We start from the raw sequence: 18,713 nt of genomic DNA, 5'->3' as shown, positions 1-18,713 counted from the left end.
ACATGGCTGGCTCTATACTGAACCCCCTCTTAAAACACCTTCCTCACTCTTACCCATGGCTCACCGACAAACTCCTTCCTATCCTCTAAACCATAGCTCCAGCGCCATCTCCTCCCGCAGGCTTCCCCAGCACCCCAGGCATTTAAGCAATCTCTTCTTTTTTTCCTCTAAATGCCTCCTCTAGGCCTTGCCATCTCTTGAAACATGGGCCTTCACATTCGACTGTCCTCGAGCCACACATCCATGTGGTGTCACAACCCAGCACACACCCACCCACACCCTCACCTCCACCCCACACACGCCCTACATGAGTGAGGCCAGTTTCACAAAGCAAAATTCATCTTGACCACAGCTATGAGATTTTTCTTCCTATTCCAGTCTAATGAATTCTATTCATTTTATATACAAATGCTGGTCATGACTCACTAATTTGACTTCGCCATCCACCATTGTGCTATGACCCATAGTTTGAAAACCAAAAATCTATTTTAGAGCATTTGCCATAATTCACTATGGGTTTCGTCTTTCTGGGCCTGATCCTTTTTTTCTGGTCTTTGCTCCTGAACGTAAGCTCCCTAGGGACAGACAGGGAGGCAGAGACCATATGGGCGTCTCCAGCTCCCCCTGCAGGAATTAGCCATCACGTACATACGGCCTGCGTCAAACTGACTCCGATGTGCCAACCCCTTGGAAAGCAGGGTCTGAGATGTGGGATGTGGTGGTGGAAGGGTCTTCCCTCTGGGGGCCCAGTCATGCCTGGAGATGAGCTTCTGGCTAGAGACTCTAGGTACCAGGGGCCTGGAAGACAGATGTGCCCAGCTCTTCGGGGGAGCTGCTAATGAGGACACTATGCCCTCAAGCACAGCTTTGGATAGGAGAGAGTAAGACAGAGGAGTCCCCCCCTACCTGGGAACCATGGGACAATGGGCACAGAAAGTCTGAGGGCAGGTGGCCAGACCAGAATCGCAGGGCTGGATGCCGTGAGGTGGGTGCCTGTTGCCATAGCAACCCAAGTGCCCCTGCCGAAGATCAATGCTGATGGTGTGCGGTGTGGCCTGCCAGGGGCATTAGGGTCTGGAGGATGCAAGCAGGATCCTCACTTGCAGGGCTCCGTGGCTGGGGAATCCTGGTCCCTGTTCCTTGCAGGGTGCCAGGTCTCCTCTCCCAAAGTGCCTCAGTCCCCATTACCGTGGCCTTTCCCTCTTTCAGATGCCAGCCCCTTTCTGATGAGAGTTCCTGGTTCAGGCAGTCACCTAAGTGGTTCAGAAGCCTGGTTGGGAGAAGAGGGGGACTGCTCTTCTGGCTGTAGTTTTGTCTCTGGCTGGCTGGCTGAGTGACCTTAGCTAAGTCCCTTCCCTCTTGGCCTCAGTTTCTCCTCTCAGTGAAAGTGATGTACTCTGTTTCTCAAAGATGCTACTGGCATCTCAGGTAGGTCAGGTATCTGTTGGGTAGGACTTTTCGACCCGCTGAACGCCAGTACTACCCTCGAGCTATGTGACAACTCCAAACATCCCTGTATCCCTTTCAAGTGCTCCCTACATTGGCACGTCTATGTCTGACAGTCTAACTGACAAGGCATGGGGGACAGGGACCATGAGGGACCATTTTTAGGTGGCAGTTACCAGGGAGAGAGTGTAAGAGACAGGTTGGGCACAGAGAATGAGTGGGACTGGTGGAGGGGCAGCAACACGGTCCTGGGCTATCTGGGGAAAAAAATGACAAGAAGTTAGGGCAAGAGGTGCTGGCAAGGAGGTGGGAAGGGCCAGAAGCCCTATTTACTGAAGGAATGAGGTCACTGTGTAGGACAGGAACTTTCAGCACTACGGACAGCACAATGCTACCACTCTCCACTCCTCACTCCCCACCAAAGCATGTGGGTGACCTTGGAGAGCTTCCGAGACTCAGTCCTCCAGCCCTGCTTTGAGCCCAGGGCCCAGCCCAAGATCACACTGATTTGTGCCGCTCTTCAAGGCCCAGCTTCTACCATAGCCCCTCCAGGTGGCTCCATGGCTGCTCCAGCCCCCTAAGGGTTCCACTGCTCAGGGCTGCTAGCCCACCCTGGGACAGGACTGCGCTTTCCCAGCTAGCCCAAGGGAGTGGGGGTGGGGAAGGCTTAGGCGGCCCTCTCCTCTGGCCCTTCCCTAAGAGCTACCCAGAGTTGAGTACATAGGAGCTCAGGACGGACCACCGAGGTGGTGCTGTTGGCTGCGTGACTAGGGAACTCTGAATGAGGCTGGGAGGCTTGGAGTGGGCCAAGAAGACAGTCTGCCACCTCAGGCGCCCAGGCTCTGCCAAACTGCACAGCAAATGCCAAACAGTCACACCTGCAGGAGACACCTGGGTCTCCCACACAGGCCACAGGGAGGCTGAGCACTGCTGTCAAAAGCGCTGCCACCATGAGTACAATCCCACACGGAGTAGGGGCTGTCAGTCCCAAACAGCAAACCCACAGTCAGCCGTCCTCCCGCTTCCAGGCGAGAGAGTCTTCCCTGTTCCCAGGAAAGCAGACTGGAAACCGAGTCAGCAGGCATCTTCCTGGGACTGTAAGAGGGGGAGGCAGCTTTTCCCTCATTTGGTCTGAAGGGGCCCAAAGAGGGACAATGACATGTTGGGGGTCACCCAGCCACCATGTTCCAGAAGATAAAGCAATTTGTGCCATGTGTGCAGTGTCTTAGCCACTTCCGTCCAGATCCCCAGGGCAGAAAATGCCCGAGGGGCCAGATGCCCCACCCTCAGCGCCCTTACTGACTTTCCTTGGGAGGTGGGCTGCTCCCGAGATGGCTATGACCTTCCTGCCTGGCTTGAGGCCTTGCTGGGAAATCTTTGCCCTTCACCTTCATTACCTTTCTTATCTTTTGTGGAAAAAGTCTCCGCTGCCCGGGGAGGCAATGACACTGCGGGACATGACGAGTTCCTTTTTGCCTCCAGTTAAGACACCGTTTGGGCAAGTGTGGCACAGGCATGGTGCCAACAGCGCAGTTCCCCCGAGCTTCCCAAACGGGGAGCTTCTCCTGGAGTTAACACTCCTGCATCGCTTAGACACTGCTGCAGCTGACTGGGGCTGGCCTGCTCTGGGGCCCAGCTGGAACATTCCCTGTCTTGGTCTGATCACAGTCCGTTGCTGGTGGGGGTGGCAGCTGGTGGTGCTTCTCCAAGCTCTGAACCAGCCTGACCTAGAAGGAGTGCTGGGTTCCAAGACCGGAAATCTGCCATCATCAACACAAACCTCAGGCTGGGAAGGGCCTCCCCAGGGCCAGCTGCTTCTGACATCAGGGATGAGAGACGGGGAATTTTTATCCCATTTCTTCAGTGTTGTGTGGACACTGCTCTCAGGGTCCCAACCGTCCATCTGGACCTCCGAAAACCCTCATCTCCTTATTTCCAAAGGACTTTTCACTCATGATGCCTTTTCATCCCTGAGTATGCATGGCAAGGGTAAATGTCTAGACTTACAGCAGACAGTGGGGAAACTGAGTCAGGGAGGCACAGAGCTGTTTAATGGAGCCCACACTGGGCCCATGACACAGGAAAGAAGTGTCACTGGAATCCAGCTCATTGTGTGAGATCACTGTCCTCCCCAGGGTGGGTGCAAGTGGGAGGAGGCGCCTACCACCCGGCTCCAGCCTCTATTGTGCGGGTCTGCCTCCTTCTAGTCATCCCTAGCAACGCTCAATGGGCTTGTCGCCATGACGCCAGCCTGCGACCTGCACAAGGAAACAGGGAGGAGAAGGCAAACGGGGGACCCCCGAGGCAGGGACTACTGTGGAGCAGAGAAACATCAGCGTTTGGGGACCATGAGAACTCGTCAAGCTCACCCCCCACCTAATATGGAGAAACTGGGGCCCAAAGAGGAGAAAGACCTGCCCAAAGGTGAGATAAGCTGTCAGAGGCCAGGCCAGAATTCGAACTGGCTTTGGACCGTAGCTTCTGTGAAGTCATGTGGGGTGAAGACACCTTTGGTTTGCAGAATCCTATGTCCTCTCTTTACCAACAACAGTATTGCTCCGGAAGGCCAAGGACGTGCCTCTCTCCCAAGGTCTTTGGGGATCAGACCCTCTGAATGTAGACAGACTGCTCCCTCTTACAACACCATCCAGGGGCCACAGACTCGCAGTGGCTCTCAGAGATCACAGAGGCCACACCACTCAGAACGAGGACAACCATCCTTGGCATGAACGGGACCCTCAAGGGCATGAGCCCAAGGATACAAATGTGCCTTATTCTGGTCCTTAGTCTTTACTCCCCCTGCTGACAACACTCCAGCTGTCCACGGGAACCGCAAGCAGCAGCGTGTCCCCGTAGTGACAGGGCCTCACAAGGGTGGCATATTTTCTGTCTCCTCCACACAGATGAGGACACTGGGACGTGGATGAGGGGGAACTCCCCATCACTCAGTCAATCAGGGCACAGCCAGGACTTAGAATCTGGGCCCGAGGTCGTCCTGCTTCGCCTCACCCCTACCTCCACCCCTGCCGGTGTGTAACAGGAGCTCCCTCCCAGGCTCTGGAGCACGTGGTTTCGGGTGGGTAGACTGCACTTGGGGCCCTAGGGGATGGTCCCTGAGAGTCACTGGCAGTGGGGGGGGGGCTCTGCCATGGGGTTCCAGACTCTGCAGGTGGTTGCTTGGGGGTCGAGGGGGGTAGGCAGGAAAGGGTGCTACAGCTCTGACTTTACTGAGTAGGAGGGAGGAGAGGGGAAGGGCAAGGTTAAAGTTCTCAGCCAGCCTGGATTTCGATTTCCAAGGTACATCCTGAAAATCAAGCAATGTCCCAGCAGAATATCCTGTTCCTGTACCACGGGGCTATGGATAAGCAGCTGGGGGCACTACTACCAGCGGAACTGAGGCCCGGGGCCTGGACTGGCATTCAAGGCCTCCATGACCCTGTTCCCTCTACCCACATCTCCTCTCCATCTGTTCCCACTCTCCCTTCCAGCTGGCACATCACTGGCCCAATTTTTCAAGGTCCTATCCAACAACATTTCTTCTGTGAAGTCTTCCCAGCTTACCTTCCCCTCCTTTTGGAATCAACCTCCTCCCATGTGCTCCTACAATCTTGACTGTGCTATTTTACTGAAGAGCAATTATCAGAAAGTTCTTTTCAAGAATGTCTCTCTCTCTCTCAGGGCCCCTGGGTGGCTCAGTCGGTTAAGCATCTGACTCTTGATTTCAGCTCAGGTCATGATCTCAGGGTTGTTAGACTGAGCCCTGCATCGGGCTCCACTCTGGGTGTGGAGCCTGCTCGGGATTGTCTCTCTCCCTCCGCCTTCCGCCCACTAGTGTGCTCTCTCTCTAAATAAATAGTCTTTTTTTTTTTTAAGTCTTTCTCTCTCTCTTTCTCTCTAGAACAGGAGCCCCGGGAAGGCTCAGTCTTTCGCATGTTTGAAGAGCTTGTTTCTCTTAAGAAGAAGGCAATACTCTCACGAACCCAATAATAGGTAAAAGTCTGAGCAGGATAAGGACGAGTAAGCAGCCGGAGGTTTCCTGGGAAGAGAGGGAGGGAGATCAGGAGTGGTTGCACCTTTGGTCCTCTCTGAGATGAAGGGTCCTCAGGCAGAGGGACAGCTGACACTCCACCGTCACGCTGCTCCCGCCTAGGCCTAGGCATGCAGAGGTGGAAAAATGCTAGAGCAAGGGCCAAGAGCTCTTGCAGCCAGCAGAGGCCAGTCAGTGCCCTGGCTCTCTGTGGGACCCTGGGCAAGTGTCTCTTCCTTTCTGGGCCAGTCATTTTTCACTCCTAATTAGCAGGGAAGGGGAGGGCTGCCCTCGAACAGAAGCCCCAGCCACTGGGACGCTCCGGAATGTCTGGCTGGCCCGAGGCGTATCCACTCTGCTCTCTCTTTCTTCCCTCCTCCTCCTCTTTGCTGAACCCGCAGTGATGACCAGGCATGTCCCACTTGCCCTCTCCCCCAGCACGAAAACCAGTCTCACACAGACTTAACTTGCCGCCCTGGTCAGGGTGTGAACAGGTCTCACTCGGGACTGAGAATATAGACCTGAGTTTCTACATTCACAGCTTCTACTTCCTCAACCCAGAGGGGAGGTTCTGTTTGGAACCCTCTCTGAGGCTCATACCCTCATACGACACAAACGTAACGTCTCCACTGCTCCAAGACCTTCAAGAACCGCTCCCACCTCCTCCAGGAAGCTTTCCAGGAATGCTCCGGTACCCACCAAGCCCCTCTTTCCAATCCCTGACTGTTGGTTTGTGTGAGTCTGGTCTTAAAGCAGCCTGGGGCTCTCTGAGGGCAGGGCTCAGCCCTTCTTATCACCGTGTCCCCTCAGGGCTTAAGAGGGGACTTCTACACAAGCAGCTGACCCAATGGGAAGATGCCACTGGCTGGAGGCCACTCCGTTTATGTGTCCCCAACACAGGCCATGCTTCAGCATGTCTCTAGAGTGGGGCTCTGGGAAGTAGGGGCCCCCAGGCCTCCCCATGGGGTTCGGTCAGGTGGGGTATCTTTTTTCCTCTTGTCTGGGAGGATGCGTCAGTCAGTACACAGTTGCCAACAGGACATGGTGGGAGCCTGAGAGCAAGAGACTGAAGCTGAGCTGCGCTGGGTTTAGCAATTCGCAGCGGGCAAATGAACCCTGTGCAGGAGGGGGCAGCCCCCCCCCCCTGCAGCCATGAGGGCCCCGGGAACAGGCAGGGGGAGGTGCTGGAGCAGGGAGGATAAAATGAGGGGTGGGAGGAGGGAGAGACAAGGATTGAGGGAGAAGGGGGGGAGGGGTGGAGAGGGGAAGGGAGAAATGGAGGGAGGAAGAGAGCTGGAGAGGGAGGAGGAGGGAGGGGAGGAGGGAGAGAGAAAGTGGCAGAGTTAGAAAACAAGAGAGAAACTGGAAAGCAGAGACATACACATAGAAAGAAATAGAAAATACATCCAAAGACAAAGACGGAGCCACGCATAGAGAGAAACACAGACGGAGACAGAGACAGAGAGACACACAGACATGCACACACGGACATGGGCTCAGAGTCCACACAAGATAGAGGGAGGTGGCAGGAAGTGGAGTAGATTGCCTACTTTGGGCTTGTCCATTTCCTGTCTCCTTGCAGACAGGGAGACTGAGGCCCAGGAAGGGGATCAGACTTGCTCCAGCTGCTACCGTGTAAAGACATTATGCTAGAGTTTGAACGTGCAGCCCTTCTGGGCTCGGAGAAACCTGGGGGCAGGCAGAGGCCACCTTCTGCCCCAGAACTGAAATGCCACGTCCTCACTTTCCAGGGCCCCCGTGTCACCAGAGCCGGAGTGTGACCCAGAGCCCCCCACATTCTCCCGCATCAGATGCACCTGCCCCCAGGGGATTAGTGAGCTGGGGGTCCACAAAAAGGTGACAGGGAGAAAGGCTCCCGGCAGCCACTGCAGAAGCTTCAGCACTTTGGGAGGCTGGTGGCAGCAGGGCTGCGGCCCAGCCGGTGGCCAGGTCTCACTCAGGGAGAGTGAAGTTCCCTCATTGGGCCAGCTCTGCCCTGAGCTCTTGGCTGGGGACCCCAGATCTGGTTCTGCAGCCCACTCGGTGATTCTACAAGCTCCTTGATATCCTTTCAACTAACCCCTTCTCTGGTGAAGCCAGCGCAATCGGTCTCTGAGAGGCGGCAGAGCTCGAGCTGGAATCCTTACTCTGTTACAAGCGGTGTGACTTTCAGAAAGTCAGTTAACTTCTCTGTGCCTCCATTTCCCCATATGTAATATGAGGATAATACTTCATCTCCATTAAACTGTCCGTGTAAAGATTAATAAGTTAACACAGGTCAAATGACAACCCAGGTGCATGGAACCTGGGCCACAGCAGTATGGGTGGTGGGGAGAACCCTGGAGGGAACTTGGATACACAGACATTTAACTTGCTCCTGCAGGGACTAGCCTGGATGGCCATGGACAAGTCCCATCCCTTCCCTTACACACACACACTATGCATGTGAACATAGTCTCTGGGTGAGAAATATCAAGGCTCTGAGCGGGCGTCCCCAACTGCCCCCTGTAGCCGTCAGCTAACCACACATTCAAGAACACCTTGTCTCTAGCAGGGGGCGCTCTCCTGGGCTTTCCCCTTCCAGCCGACTGCGTTCTGATGGACATCTGCACTCGGATGTCCCTCCAGCTCCTTAGGGACAACATACCTCCGCCTATGCTCAGCATTTTCCTGGTGTCATCCCTGACTCCTCCCATGTCCCAGTCCCACCCCAGTCCTGTACATCCCGAGTGCCCCAGGTCTCCTGCATCTGTCCCCTCCTCCGCTCCCACAGCCCCCATTTGACTTGGGCCAGATGCAGTAGCCTCCTGACCCCTCCTCTTGTCTCCAGAGGCTCTGTGCCCCAAAGCTGAGCTCCTCTGCCCCAGGCTCCCTCCCAGCCTGGTGGCAAAGCCCGCTGCAATGCCCTGCATCATCTCACCAACAACCAGCCTTCTGCTCTGGTCTGTTGCTTTCTCCTCCTTCCTACGCTCTGTACAACACTCACCAGTCCCGAGGCACAAAGCCTGGTTCCATCTCCTCTGGTATACCTGTTCCACTTGCACCTGCTAAAATCCCACCTGTCCCCAGAAGTCCAGCTCTGGGGCTAAGCCCTCCCCAGCCCTCCAGGGTGGAGGCATGAGTCCTTCTTCTGTCCCTCTAAACGCTCCCCAAGAACGGTCTATTTTTGGAGGCAGTATTGCCCTGTGGTTAAAAGTGAGGGCTGTGGATTCCTCTGCCTGCACTGGTGCCTAGGAGTGGATTATAACTTTGAAAAGTCACTTCATGTCTCTGAGCCTCAGTTTTCCTGTCTGCAATATGGGCATAAAAGCGGTACATAGCTCAGGGGGCATTCAGGAGGTGGGAAGGAGTGGGATCACATGTGCAAAGCTCTCTCCGTGGTAGCTGGCACCTGGAAAATGATCCACACTTGGTAGCTTTGTGGAAGATTCTCTGTGCTTAGCTGAGTGGAAGTAAATTCACGTGGACTCGTGACTAAGCTGCTATCTTACACCGGGACTGCCCGCCCTCTGAAGAATGAGGCTTCAATGGGGGCTTGGCTGCGGCATAACCAAACTGGGCAGGAAGAGGAGCCAGACCCTTCTTCCTCTTCCCCAAGGCTTCTCATCAGAGCTGTTTTCCTCCCTGCATCCTTTGTAAAGGTAGGATCCCACTGAAAAGGCAAACGGGGCAAGAGGAAGCAGCGGCCAGGACGCAGGGCAGGGGAGGACTCAATCACCGCGTTTCCACGGCCAGCAGCTTCTCTGCTCTTCCCACCTCGGCTGGCTGCACTGGCTAATGGCCATGCTCCCAGCACCCCATGCTCCTGTTCCCCAGCAGCTGTAGTGTGGCCCGCACTTTGGTCCAAATGAAGAAAATTGCTCATTAGATCCCGGGAGCTAATTGGCACTACATTTGCCAACCTCAGTGGCGCCCTGACCTTTCCTCAGCCTCTCACTTGATGTGACGGCAGTGGTCTGGTATGCGCTCCAGCACCTCCTTTGGGAAATCTCCCCTGCCTCGCCTGTCCCCTTTCCCCCGTCCTACAGCCTCCTTGCTCTCCTCCATCAGGGCATTTATCACTCGGTATTTCTTTCCTCTGTTGCAATCATGAGCGAGGGCCTCAACGACAGTGCGGTGGCTGGTACGTAGTAGCTGATTAATAAACTGAAGAAATGCTGTGCTCAGCTCTGAAGAAGAGACCCAGGCCCTGCCCCTGGGGAGCTCCAGGCTGGTGGGGAGAACAGGAGACAGCCCAGGCCGAGGGAGGAAGCAGAGCAGAGCTCCCTTAGGTCCACGGCTATGGGGTTGAGATGCCTCATCACCTCACTTGGCCCTTTGTCCCCAGGCCCAGTCCGACCTAGAGACCCTAGGGTCCTGTGATCCAGCTTGTGGGACCCTAGAAGTACAGTTTTATAATCTCAGGACTGGAAAGGAGCATGAAAGTCATGCTTCTGCTTGTACACCTCCTGGGTCAGGGCCCTCACTTCCACCCAGGGAGGTTTGTTTTAATCGTGGATGGGAAGCATGTCCTCAGCGGCTCCCCTACCTCTACCACCTGCTTCCATTAGGAGCACCTCTGCTGCTGGACTCCTCAGAGCGCGGCTCCTCCCCGGGCCCGCCAGAGAGAGCCCTCGGCTGGTGCAGACAAGCGAGTGCGGTTAGCATCAGAGGCGGGCACAGCTGTCTTGCTCTCTAACCATCTCTCTCAGCGAAGGCCTCAGCCCCTGAGAGTTTGGACAGGTGTGTGTGTGTGTGTGTGTGCACGCATGCCCCTGTGCGTGTGTGAGGTGATGGGGAGCTGTGCTGCTGTTCAGACACAGACATGCAGAGAGAGGTTGCTACGATGTTTCCAGGACCAGGGGCTTCAGATAAGCAGCCCCACCCCCCTGAGGGTCTCAGGAGGACCTCTCTCCGCTGGTGGGGTGGGGCTAGAGATGTGGGTGGCGGGTCAAGGGGAGCCAGTGATTTCTGTGTCCCATAGCCTTACAAGACACTCCCACTTGGTAGCCCACAGACCTTCCACAGAGCATAGACCCTCCCCCAGCCCCACACCCAGAGCCTGTGCTGAATTACCCCACCAGCTGCTTCTGCTGCTGCCCTCCCCAGAGTTTCAAGCCAGCCAGTGATTTGCCAGGAGGAAGGACGGCACAGGCTGTTCTCCCTGGGAGATGGGGGGTGGTCCTGATTCAGACACCACGCATTACCTGGGCAGTAGGAGTAACGCTGCCCAGGAGCCCTGACTCACAGCCCAGAGGGCCAGGCTGGGACATCCAGGTAGGGATGAGGTGCCACCCACACACTCTGGCCCAGAAGAGTCTATTCTCTGCATGCCCCCGCCCAACTCGAGTGCTCACCCCATCTCTCCTGCCTCCTGCCCTCCTTCCGCTCTGGTAGAAAGAGTCTGATCACCGCACTCTCCCTGGGGTTTGGGAACCGAGCATATGCGGAGCGCCTCCCCCCACCCCCCATGCGGGTAGCATTGGTTAAACAAAGAGGGGGAACTTCAGGCACCCAGAGTCTATAACGTGTGAGAGAGATCTGCCCTTAAAAGAGAGCATTTCCTTTTTCCCTTCCTGGGCTCTGGGCAAATCACCGTCTTACTGAGGTCTGAAGCTATAGTAGGGTAAGGGACAGAAGGAGCGCCTCCAACATTGTAAGGGGTCCTTAACGCCAGCGGTGTGACGCCGCCGCGGCCCTCAGCAGGTCTCCGACGCTGGGTCCGGAGCCGTCCCCGCTCCCTAAACCGCGGTCTCTTCCCGGCGTCGGGCGCAGAGCCCGCGGGGGAGGATGAGGGGCACTCACGGGTCGTGTTGTACTTGACGCCGTTGAAGTACTCAGGACACGGCCTCTCCACCAGGGCTCCGGCCGCGCTCCGGGGCCAGCACGTCCCGATCTGGTCCAAGGTCGTGTTGCAGTAGGAGTAGGGACCTGGAGCCAGGAGACAGAGGAGAGGGGCTCAGGCGGGTAGCCGGGGGCGCCCGGCGCTCGGAGCGCGGGGCCTGGGGCGCACTCGGCACGCCGGGGAAGGAGCCCGCGCCGCCCGCGCCGCTCGCCTCCGCCTACCCTCGGGGTCCGGGGGCAGCCCCCAGCCGTCCAAGAGCAGCTCTTCGGCCAGCGCCAGGCTGCAGTTGGCCTCCAGCAGGCTGTAGAGCAGCGCCGTGTCCATCGCGCCCGGCAGCCGCGCGCCGAGAGGAAGTGTGAGTGCGCGCCCGGCGTGGCTGCGAGGCACTGGGTGCCAGAGTGAGCTGTCCGGAGAGCGCGGGACCCGGCCCCGGCCCGCCCAGCCCCGACCCCCCGGGCAGCCTCGCGGGGCGGCGCCGGACCGCCCGGGGCTGCCAAGTCGGGACCCCGGCGGAGAGGAGCTGCGGAGCGCAGCGAGCCGCGGGTCCACCGGCTCGGTCGCCGCCAATGGCGGCGCCAGGGGGCGGGGCCGGGTGGCTCCTGTCGGCGGGGCCCAGCCTTCAGCCGCCCCCCCCCCGGGCCCCCCTGTCCCACGGGCCCCTGGCCCCCCAGCCCCGCCCCGAGTCCGCCTTCTCAGGCCGGGGCACCGTCCCGACTAGATGCGCCTAGGGTGCCAGAATGCTCCGTCCGAGGATCGAGGATCGCAGGCCCCGGGGCTGCAAGGGGCAGCAAAGCGCGCTCCCCCGCGCGGAGGAACCCGCTGCAGCCTCCCTGACCGAGAGCCAGGACTGGGCGGCCTGACTTTACTCTCCCTGCGGCGGGACGCGGGAGACGGGAAGCAGGGGGAACGGAGAGACCACGTGCAGATCTGTGCTCTAGAAAAGCCGCTGTGGCCTGTGGGAAGGAAATGGATTGGAGGGGCTTTGAGGGCAGCAGGGAGGCCACGGAAACGTCTAGTGAGATCAAACGGCCTGAATGGAGGCACATTTGGACCAGGCCGTGGGGCTGGGATAGTGAGGTATTTAGGAAGACAGCCTGCCCTGGTGAGGAGGGATTGGAGGGAGGAGTCGGTGAGTGGGTTCCCCAGGAGCCAGGAGGCCGGGATAGCACCAGGTCTCCCCCTGGGTGACTGGGGTGGGAATAGTGTTGTCATTTAATGGGAGGGGAAGTCCAGGGGAGAAACTGGCTGAAATTATCTGGAGAGCTTCAAATAACCTCGTCTTGCTGCCCTGAGCTCCAGAGAGAACAAAGTGAGAGTGAGAATGTGTCTCTCACGTTAGCCCTCCTCACCTGAAACTAGCTTCCATACCAGTGTGTGTGTGTGTGTGTGTGTGTGTGTGTGTGTGTGTGTGTAGGACCTTAACACCATTAGATGGAATTTGCCCAGGCCCACTCGGACTGCCTGCCGCCCCACTATCTGAGTGCCCAGGGTGGGCCAGCTGGTCGTGCCTGCAGAACTGGGGGGAGGGGGTCTGGGCTCAGAACATAGGGCCTGGGTATGGTATTCCTCAACTCAGGCTGGGTTCTGGTCTTGCCTCTGTGTCTACTCTCCCTGCATGTTACCCTATTCTTGGGGCTGTTTCTCCAAGACTGAAATGTTCTCTGAGGCCCCTCCCTGCCCTGAGAGTCTCTGGCTCTGAGTTTCCAGACGCAAAGCCTGAGGAAGATGTACGTGTGTGTGTGAGTGTGTGTTGAGTGTTTCTATCTTTAGAGGGCAGGGGAAGCTGGGACCCAGTCCCAGGGGACCTAGTCTTGTCCTTCCTGCTGCTGGCCTCCACTGGGAAGAAAGCTGCCAGAGAAGGCCAGTAGCACCCTGAACTAGCCCTATGCCCTAAGCAGAGAGAGGGGAAGAGGGGGGCTGGGCTGCCTTTGTGTGCTCCATTTCCACCAGTCTCCATATTAACGCTTCTGTCACTGCCAAGGCAGAGCCCGAGAGCACTGAGACCGGGGATGAGCACTGGCATCTCTCCAAGGCTAGCTGACTGGCAGGTACCAGGTGCAGATCCGCCAGCCGGGTCTGTCTTCTATCTCTTGAATGGACCGTTAGAGCCCTTGGCTCAGCTCTGGGCAGCTGCCGGGGCAAAGATCCCTGGGCGTTCACAAGAGCCTGTGCCAGGAGCAGGGGAGGACAGGTTGAGTCCCAACCCCAGCCTCTGACCTGAGTCCTGAACCCAACCCTAGGCAGAGTCCCGTCCCCAGTCCCAGGCTGAGCCCTACCCCACAGCATCCCACATAGGCTAGAATGTGGCTGGCAGGGTCAGGCCATCTCTTCATCGGGGGAATAGTCTCCTTCATGTGCAAAGGAGGGCCCTTCACAGTCCAGGGGAAAAGAGAGAAATCAAGCTTAAGTTATTAAGGTGCTTATCACCAGAGCCACTGCGCGGGGCTGCTGAGTGCCCAATGACCAGACGCCAAGGACTTCCCACCTCCCATACAGCTTTCTGCAGAGTAGGATGGCCTGGGAGCCTTGGATGGCTCTTAACTGAGAGAGCACACGTCATAAAGATCCCTCTGGGAAGTGCCTATCTCAGTGGCAGGACCAAAGGCTGTTCTGATCTGGACTGGACAGTCAGGGTCCGCGCACAGACCCGCAGACCCGACGTGCCCTGGTTTCCAGGACGCAGGGCCATTTCTTCGTGGATCCTATTATTATGAGCGTGATTGCCTGGTATTCTAGATGTGGCAGAGAGGGAACTGAAGGCAGCAGCTTCGGCCCAAGTTGATTTTACAGCTCGCTTGAGTGTTTGTAAATAGGTAAATGAGGAAGAAATTGTAGAGAGCTAAAAATTTCCTCAATTAGATTAAATCCAATGACAAATAAACAAAGTCTGGGCCATTATGCTAACTAAGGAAGCAGCAGCGGATGGCAGGCCCCTGGGATGGAGATGGGCTCTCAGGCCAGGACCGGGGGGAGAGGTATTGGGATGGTTGTGTGCCCCCAGGCTAGGGAGACAGGTTGCAAGTAGGTTCAGGGAAGTGTGACAGGTGCTGGGGTGTGTCAGGAGCAGCATGGGGTGAGGCAGGTGTCCCCGGCCCACCTCTGATGTCAGCTGCAGGGGCAGTGGACGGTTGGTTGCAGGCGAGCTTGGACGCACATCATGGTCCTACAGCACACAGACGAATAGGCATGCAGAGCAGACTGGAAACACACACAGCGTCTCGCTGTCACGTGTCTTTACAGCATCACACATTCCCTCATTCATCCCACCATCCATCAAATGTCAGCTGGAAAATGGGATTTAAGGGGATAGCGTCTGTCTCTGCCTCTCTGTGGAGATATGCTCGGTCAGCCTGAATACACAAGGAGCAGGCAGATACGGGTCAAGGCTGTGGGGTTGACCGGGAGTTATAATGAGGTTGCTGAGGTTGTGGAGTCTTGGGAGAGGTGAGAAGGTGCCCCACTCCTCCCCCACACATCCCACTCCACCTTGGCACGGGGGGGAGATGGCCAAGGGGAGATGATATCTTCAAGTCCAAACATGGGACCAGGCAGCGCCCTCAGCAACCTTCCAATCCCGCATTCTCGCTGATATATGGACAAAAGGAATTTCCCCCTCAACCCCCTGGGCCATCCTCATCTCTGCAGCAGTCAGACTAGGCTCCCTGTCTCTTCCACTAGGCAGATGAAGTGATTTTTCTACAATTAAGATTATGTCATTCTTCCCCTAAGAGTGGCTCCCCATTGCCCTCAGGATGGAGCTCAGCTCTTAAGCACTGCAAAGAACACTCTTCCAGATTATCTATCCTTCATTCTCTCCCTACTGCCAAACTTCAGATGCTCTTTGGAACCACATGTCCTTCCCTGGAACCATTCTATGCCTCTGTCGATTTGCATATGCTGTTCCCCCTGCTAGGAATACCCTTACCGCTCTACACTCCAGGTAGCCTAGCTGACTCCCACTTGCCCTTCAAACATTCAGCTTGGCGTTCCCCTCCTTTGTCTTGTCTGGGTTGGGCGGCCCTCCTCGTTGCCTCCATCTCTTGGGGCTTGTTTATGTCACACCAAAGTTGTCAGTTTTTCTACTGTCTCCTCTACCAGCCCAAGGTTCCGAGGGCAGGGCTGGTCATGTTCCCAGACTGACCCCCAGCACCCGTTGGAATGCTCCAGGCCTGGGCAGCAGCTCTGTCTTCCTGGCCAAGGCTCTCTTCCCATTTGACCAGCCCTGTGGTCTCTGTGTGTATATGTGTGTGTGTGTGTGTGTGTGTGTGTGTGTGCGCGCGCACGCGTGCACGGTGTGTATGGATGCACATGTTGGATTGGGGAGTTATTATATTTCAAGGGATCCCTGAATCCATTTGACCCCTTATATTGCCATTGACTGAATAAATGACATGCCTTACGATCTAGGCCCTCTTAGGTGCCTCTGTGACGAACAAAACAGAAATAATCCATTTAAAGCCTATCTGAGGTTTCTTGTGATTAAGTGTGGTTTTCTCAGAGGCATACAGTTGAACTGGTCACAGCCTTTGATTTATGACCACTTGTCATCACGAGCCCACACATGGCCTAACTATCTTATTCCAGTTCGTTCTTTTACGGAAGTTCGAACGTAGTAGTAAATAGAAGGAATCTGTCACCGAATCCAAAACTAGATCATTGCCAATCCCTCACATATTTATCTAAATACTCCTTCCCCAGAGGGAACATTCTCTTGAATATTTATTTCCTTGCTCTTAGTTTTTCAGTTTTATCGTATGTATGTATGTCTAAACAATAGATTGTTTGGTTTTGCTGGTTTCTGAACTTACATTAGTCATTACGCGTTTTCTCCATCAGTGGACACTTAGAAGGAGGTCAGTTTCATGTGGGGACCTGAGAAACTATTCCTCAGGTCCAAGGGCATTCTAACTGCCTGTGCGTCCCAACTTCGGGGCGTGGTGAATGAAGGATGACGTGTCCCCACGACTGTTGCTGGGGAGCATTGTCAGTGATATGGTGGATGCATATTTAATGACACGGGGAAGTGTTCACCTGAGTTATAAGAGGAAAAAGCAGGTTACAAAACTGTGGACACAGGATCATCCCCATTTTTTGAAAAAACAAAAAAGAATTAACATGAGGCTCTATAGATCGATAAACTCCTGGGGGATATAAACATTGTAAACATGCTCAGGTTGTGGAATAATGAACAAGCATTGTCTTTGAGTTTTAAAAATACTTTTTCCAAATTGTATCAATGTAATGTATCCCATTTGCAAAGAGATGAATGATATTATAAGTTAAGCAGGGGAGGCCTTGTATTTGGGGAAGTTGAGTCCCTTCCCACTCAACTCAGAGGAGGGTAGGGTAGGGTACTATCCGCCAGGGGTTCTGGGGAAGACGAGGGTCTGTGCCCTGAGCTGGAGGGCAGGGCAGGGGGCAGGCAGTTGGTCTGCTGATAAACCAGTGTTGCCTGTGAGAGCAGAGAACTCTGGTGGGGGGAGGGTTGGGCTCTCCTGGAATGGGGGGCTTCCATTTCCTGGCTGATGGGAGCTTGACCTGGCCCATGCTGGGTGTCTCCATGATCTGTCATTCAGACTCCACAGTAAGCCTCTGAGGCAGACTTAGACCTGTTTCTAACAGAGGAGGAGACTGAGGCTCAGGTGTTCTTCTGGGCTGAATTGTGTCCCCCTAAATCTATAAGTCCTAACCCTCAATACCTCAGAATGTGACCTTATTGGAGATTAATAAGTAATGAAATTAAAATGAGGTCATCAGTGCCAGCCCTCCAACGTGACTGGGGTCCCTGTGAGAAAGGAGCCTAGGACACAGACGTGCACAGAGGGAAGACGCAGGGCAGAAGGCGGCCATCTACAAGCCAAGGAGAGAGGCCTCAGAGGAAACCAACCCTGCCGACACCTTGATCTTGGGTTCGTAGCCTCCAGGACTGTGAGAAAATACATTTGTGTGTGTAAGCCACCCGGTGTGTGGGGCTGCATGGCAGCCCCCAGCCAACGAATGCAGACGGCTTGGCTGACTCATCGGGGCCACGCTGCTTCTAGGTGGAGGAGGTAAGATCCAGGCTTGAGTCTGTCTGATCCCACACCTGAGCTCCGGACCACTCCACCGTCAGGAAGGCAGGCAAAGAGGCTTTCCTCTCAGACACCTGATGCAGGCTGCGTTTGGTGCTCGATCCCACTGCTGGAAGCACCCTGACCTCCCCGTGGCCTTGGCAGCAGCCCCGGACCCCTGGGCACCCCCCAGCCCTCCTCCTGCCCTGCTGTTCTGTGGGTGCAGACCTGACAATGCTAAGACACTGGGCGGGGCCTGGAGACAGCTCTCTGGAGCCTCCATGGCTCTTCTGAGCTCTGCGGCGGCTCCCCCTGACTCTGAGTCGGCTGCTGGAAGACTCCGAGGGGTCAGAATTCAGGGGCCCGGCTGCTGCCTTGCAAGTCCTTACCCACAGGTGACACCTGTAGTCACGGCAACCGGAGAATGCAGTTTACACCTTCTGCCGGTCTTGCTCAAGTTTATAAGCAGAGGGGCGCCCCCTCCTTCAGCTCTAGAATGCCAGCCAGGCCAGCTTCCTTAGATGCACACAGCCGGGAGCTGAGGGCCAAGGCCTTCATCATTGGTGAAGGGCCTGAACCTCAAAAGGGGGAGGGGCTGGCCCAAGGACAGAGACCAGAGCCAGGACCGGAAGCTGGTCACCATTCCCCACCCCGCAGAGCTGGGGCTGGTCCAGGAGAGCTGCCTCCCCTCTCCTGGCCCTGAGGCCCCCCTCATCTCCTGGGGTCTGCCACTGGGTAGTGGCGGTGGACATGCATACCTGAGACGTTGGTGAGGGTCGTGACTACATGGCAGTACTGCTCCAACAGTGCCCACGGGGGCTGGTCCATGGGCGCCTGGCCCGTCCTGGCAGCCTAGAGGACAGGAGGGATGGGGGCAGAGATCAGGCCCTGGCTAGCCACTGACAGCACCTGTCTGTTCCCCCTACCCTGTTCTGTCTCTCATCCCTTATCTCTCATACCTCTGTTGAATAGAAAGGGAAACTCAGAAGGGAAATGCCTGGCCACGCAGCAGGATGGCAGTCTGACCAGGCCTGGAATGCTGACAAGGCCTTAGAAAAGGTCCAGTGCAGCTTGACCTCCAAGACAGGAATCTATACTGTCCAGCCCCTGGTCCCCAAAGCTCTCCTCCTTGGGATGGGTGGGTGTCTACCAGCTGTTCGTTTACCCAACCAATATTTATAGAATGCTTACTGTATGTCTGGCCCTGGTTGGGAGACCCACTGGGTGTCCTTGGGATGGTCCCAGGCCAGGTAGGGATTCCCTAAACTTAGAAGGCACAGAAGGGAGCGGAAGAGAGCAGACAATGTATCTTTGTTTCCCTGTTCCACAAGGTAAACAGGCAGTTACAACAAAGGGTGTCTCCACA

At 56.1% G+C, this 18,713-nt stretch overlaps 1 protein-coding gene across 6 annotated transcripts in view; it reads right to left on the bottom strand.

The window, feature by feature from the left end:
- The window catches only part of CRHR2 (corticotropin releasing hormone receptor 2), a 44,826-nt gene that overhangs the window by 17,304 nt on the left and 8,809 nt on the right, over nucleotides 1-18,713 (bottom strand). For 4 of the 6 annotated variants that reach the window (XM_087860940.1, XM_045792921.2, XM_045792922.2 and 1 more), the window contains exons 1-2: nucleotides 11,519-11,876; nucleotides 11,258-11,383 (exon numbers count right to left, since the gene is read on the bottom strand). In XM_087860940.1, the coding sequence (XP_087717066.1) occupies nucleotides 11,258-11,383; nucleotides 11,519-11,621 (229 nt within the window). In that variant the 5' untranslated portion in view covers nucleotides 11,622-11,876. Of the gene's footprint in view, nucleotides 1-11,257; nucleotides 11,384-11,518; nucleotides 11,877-18,105; nucleotides 18,200-18,713 lie in introns of those variants that run through there. The other 2 variants (XM_087860941.1, XM_045792923.2) reach the window with 1 other exon arrangement.

The sequence above is a fragment of the Ursus americanus genome, chromosome 3 (genome assembly GCF_024610735.1).
Source record: "Ursus americanus isolate L20-20 chromosome 3, mUrsAme1.1.p, whole genome shotgun sequence".
Classification (NCBI taxonomy): Eukaryota; Metazoa; Chordata; class Mammalia; order Carnivora; family Ursidae; genus Ursus; species Ursus americanus.
The sequence above is the reverse complement of the archived record's forward strand: the minus strand, read 5'-3'. Positions and strand labels throughout refer to the sequence as shown.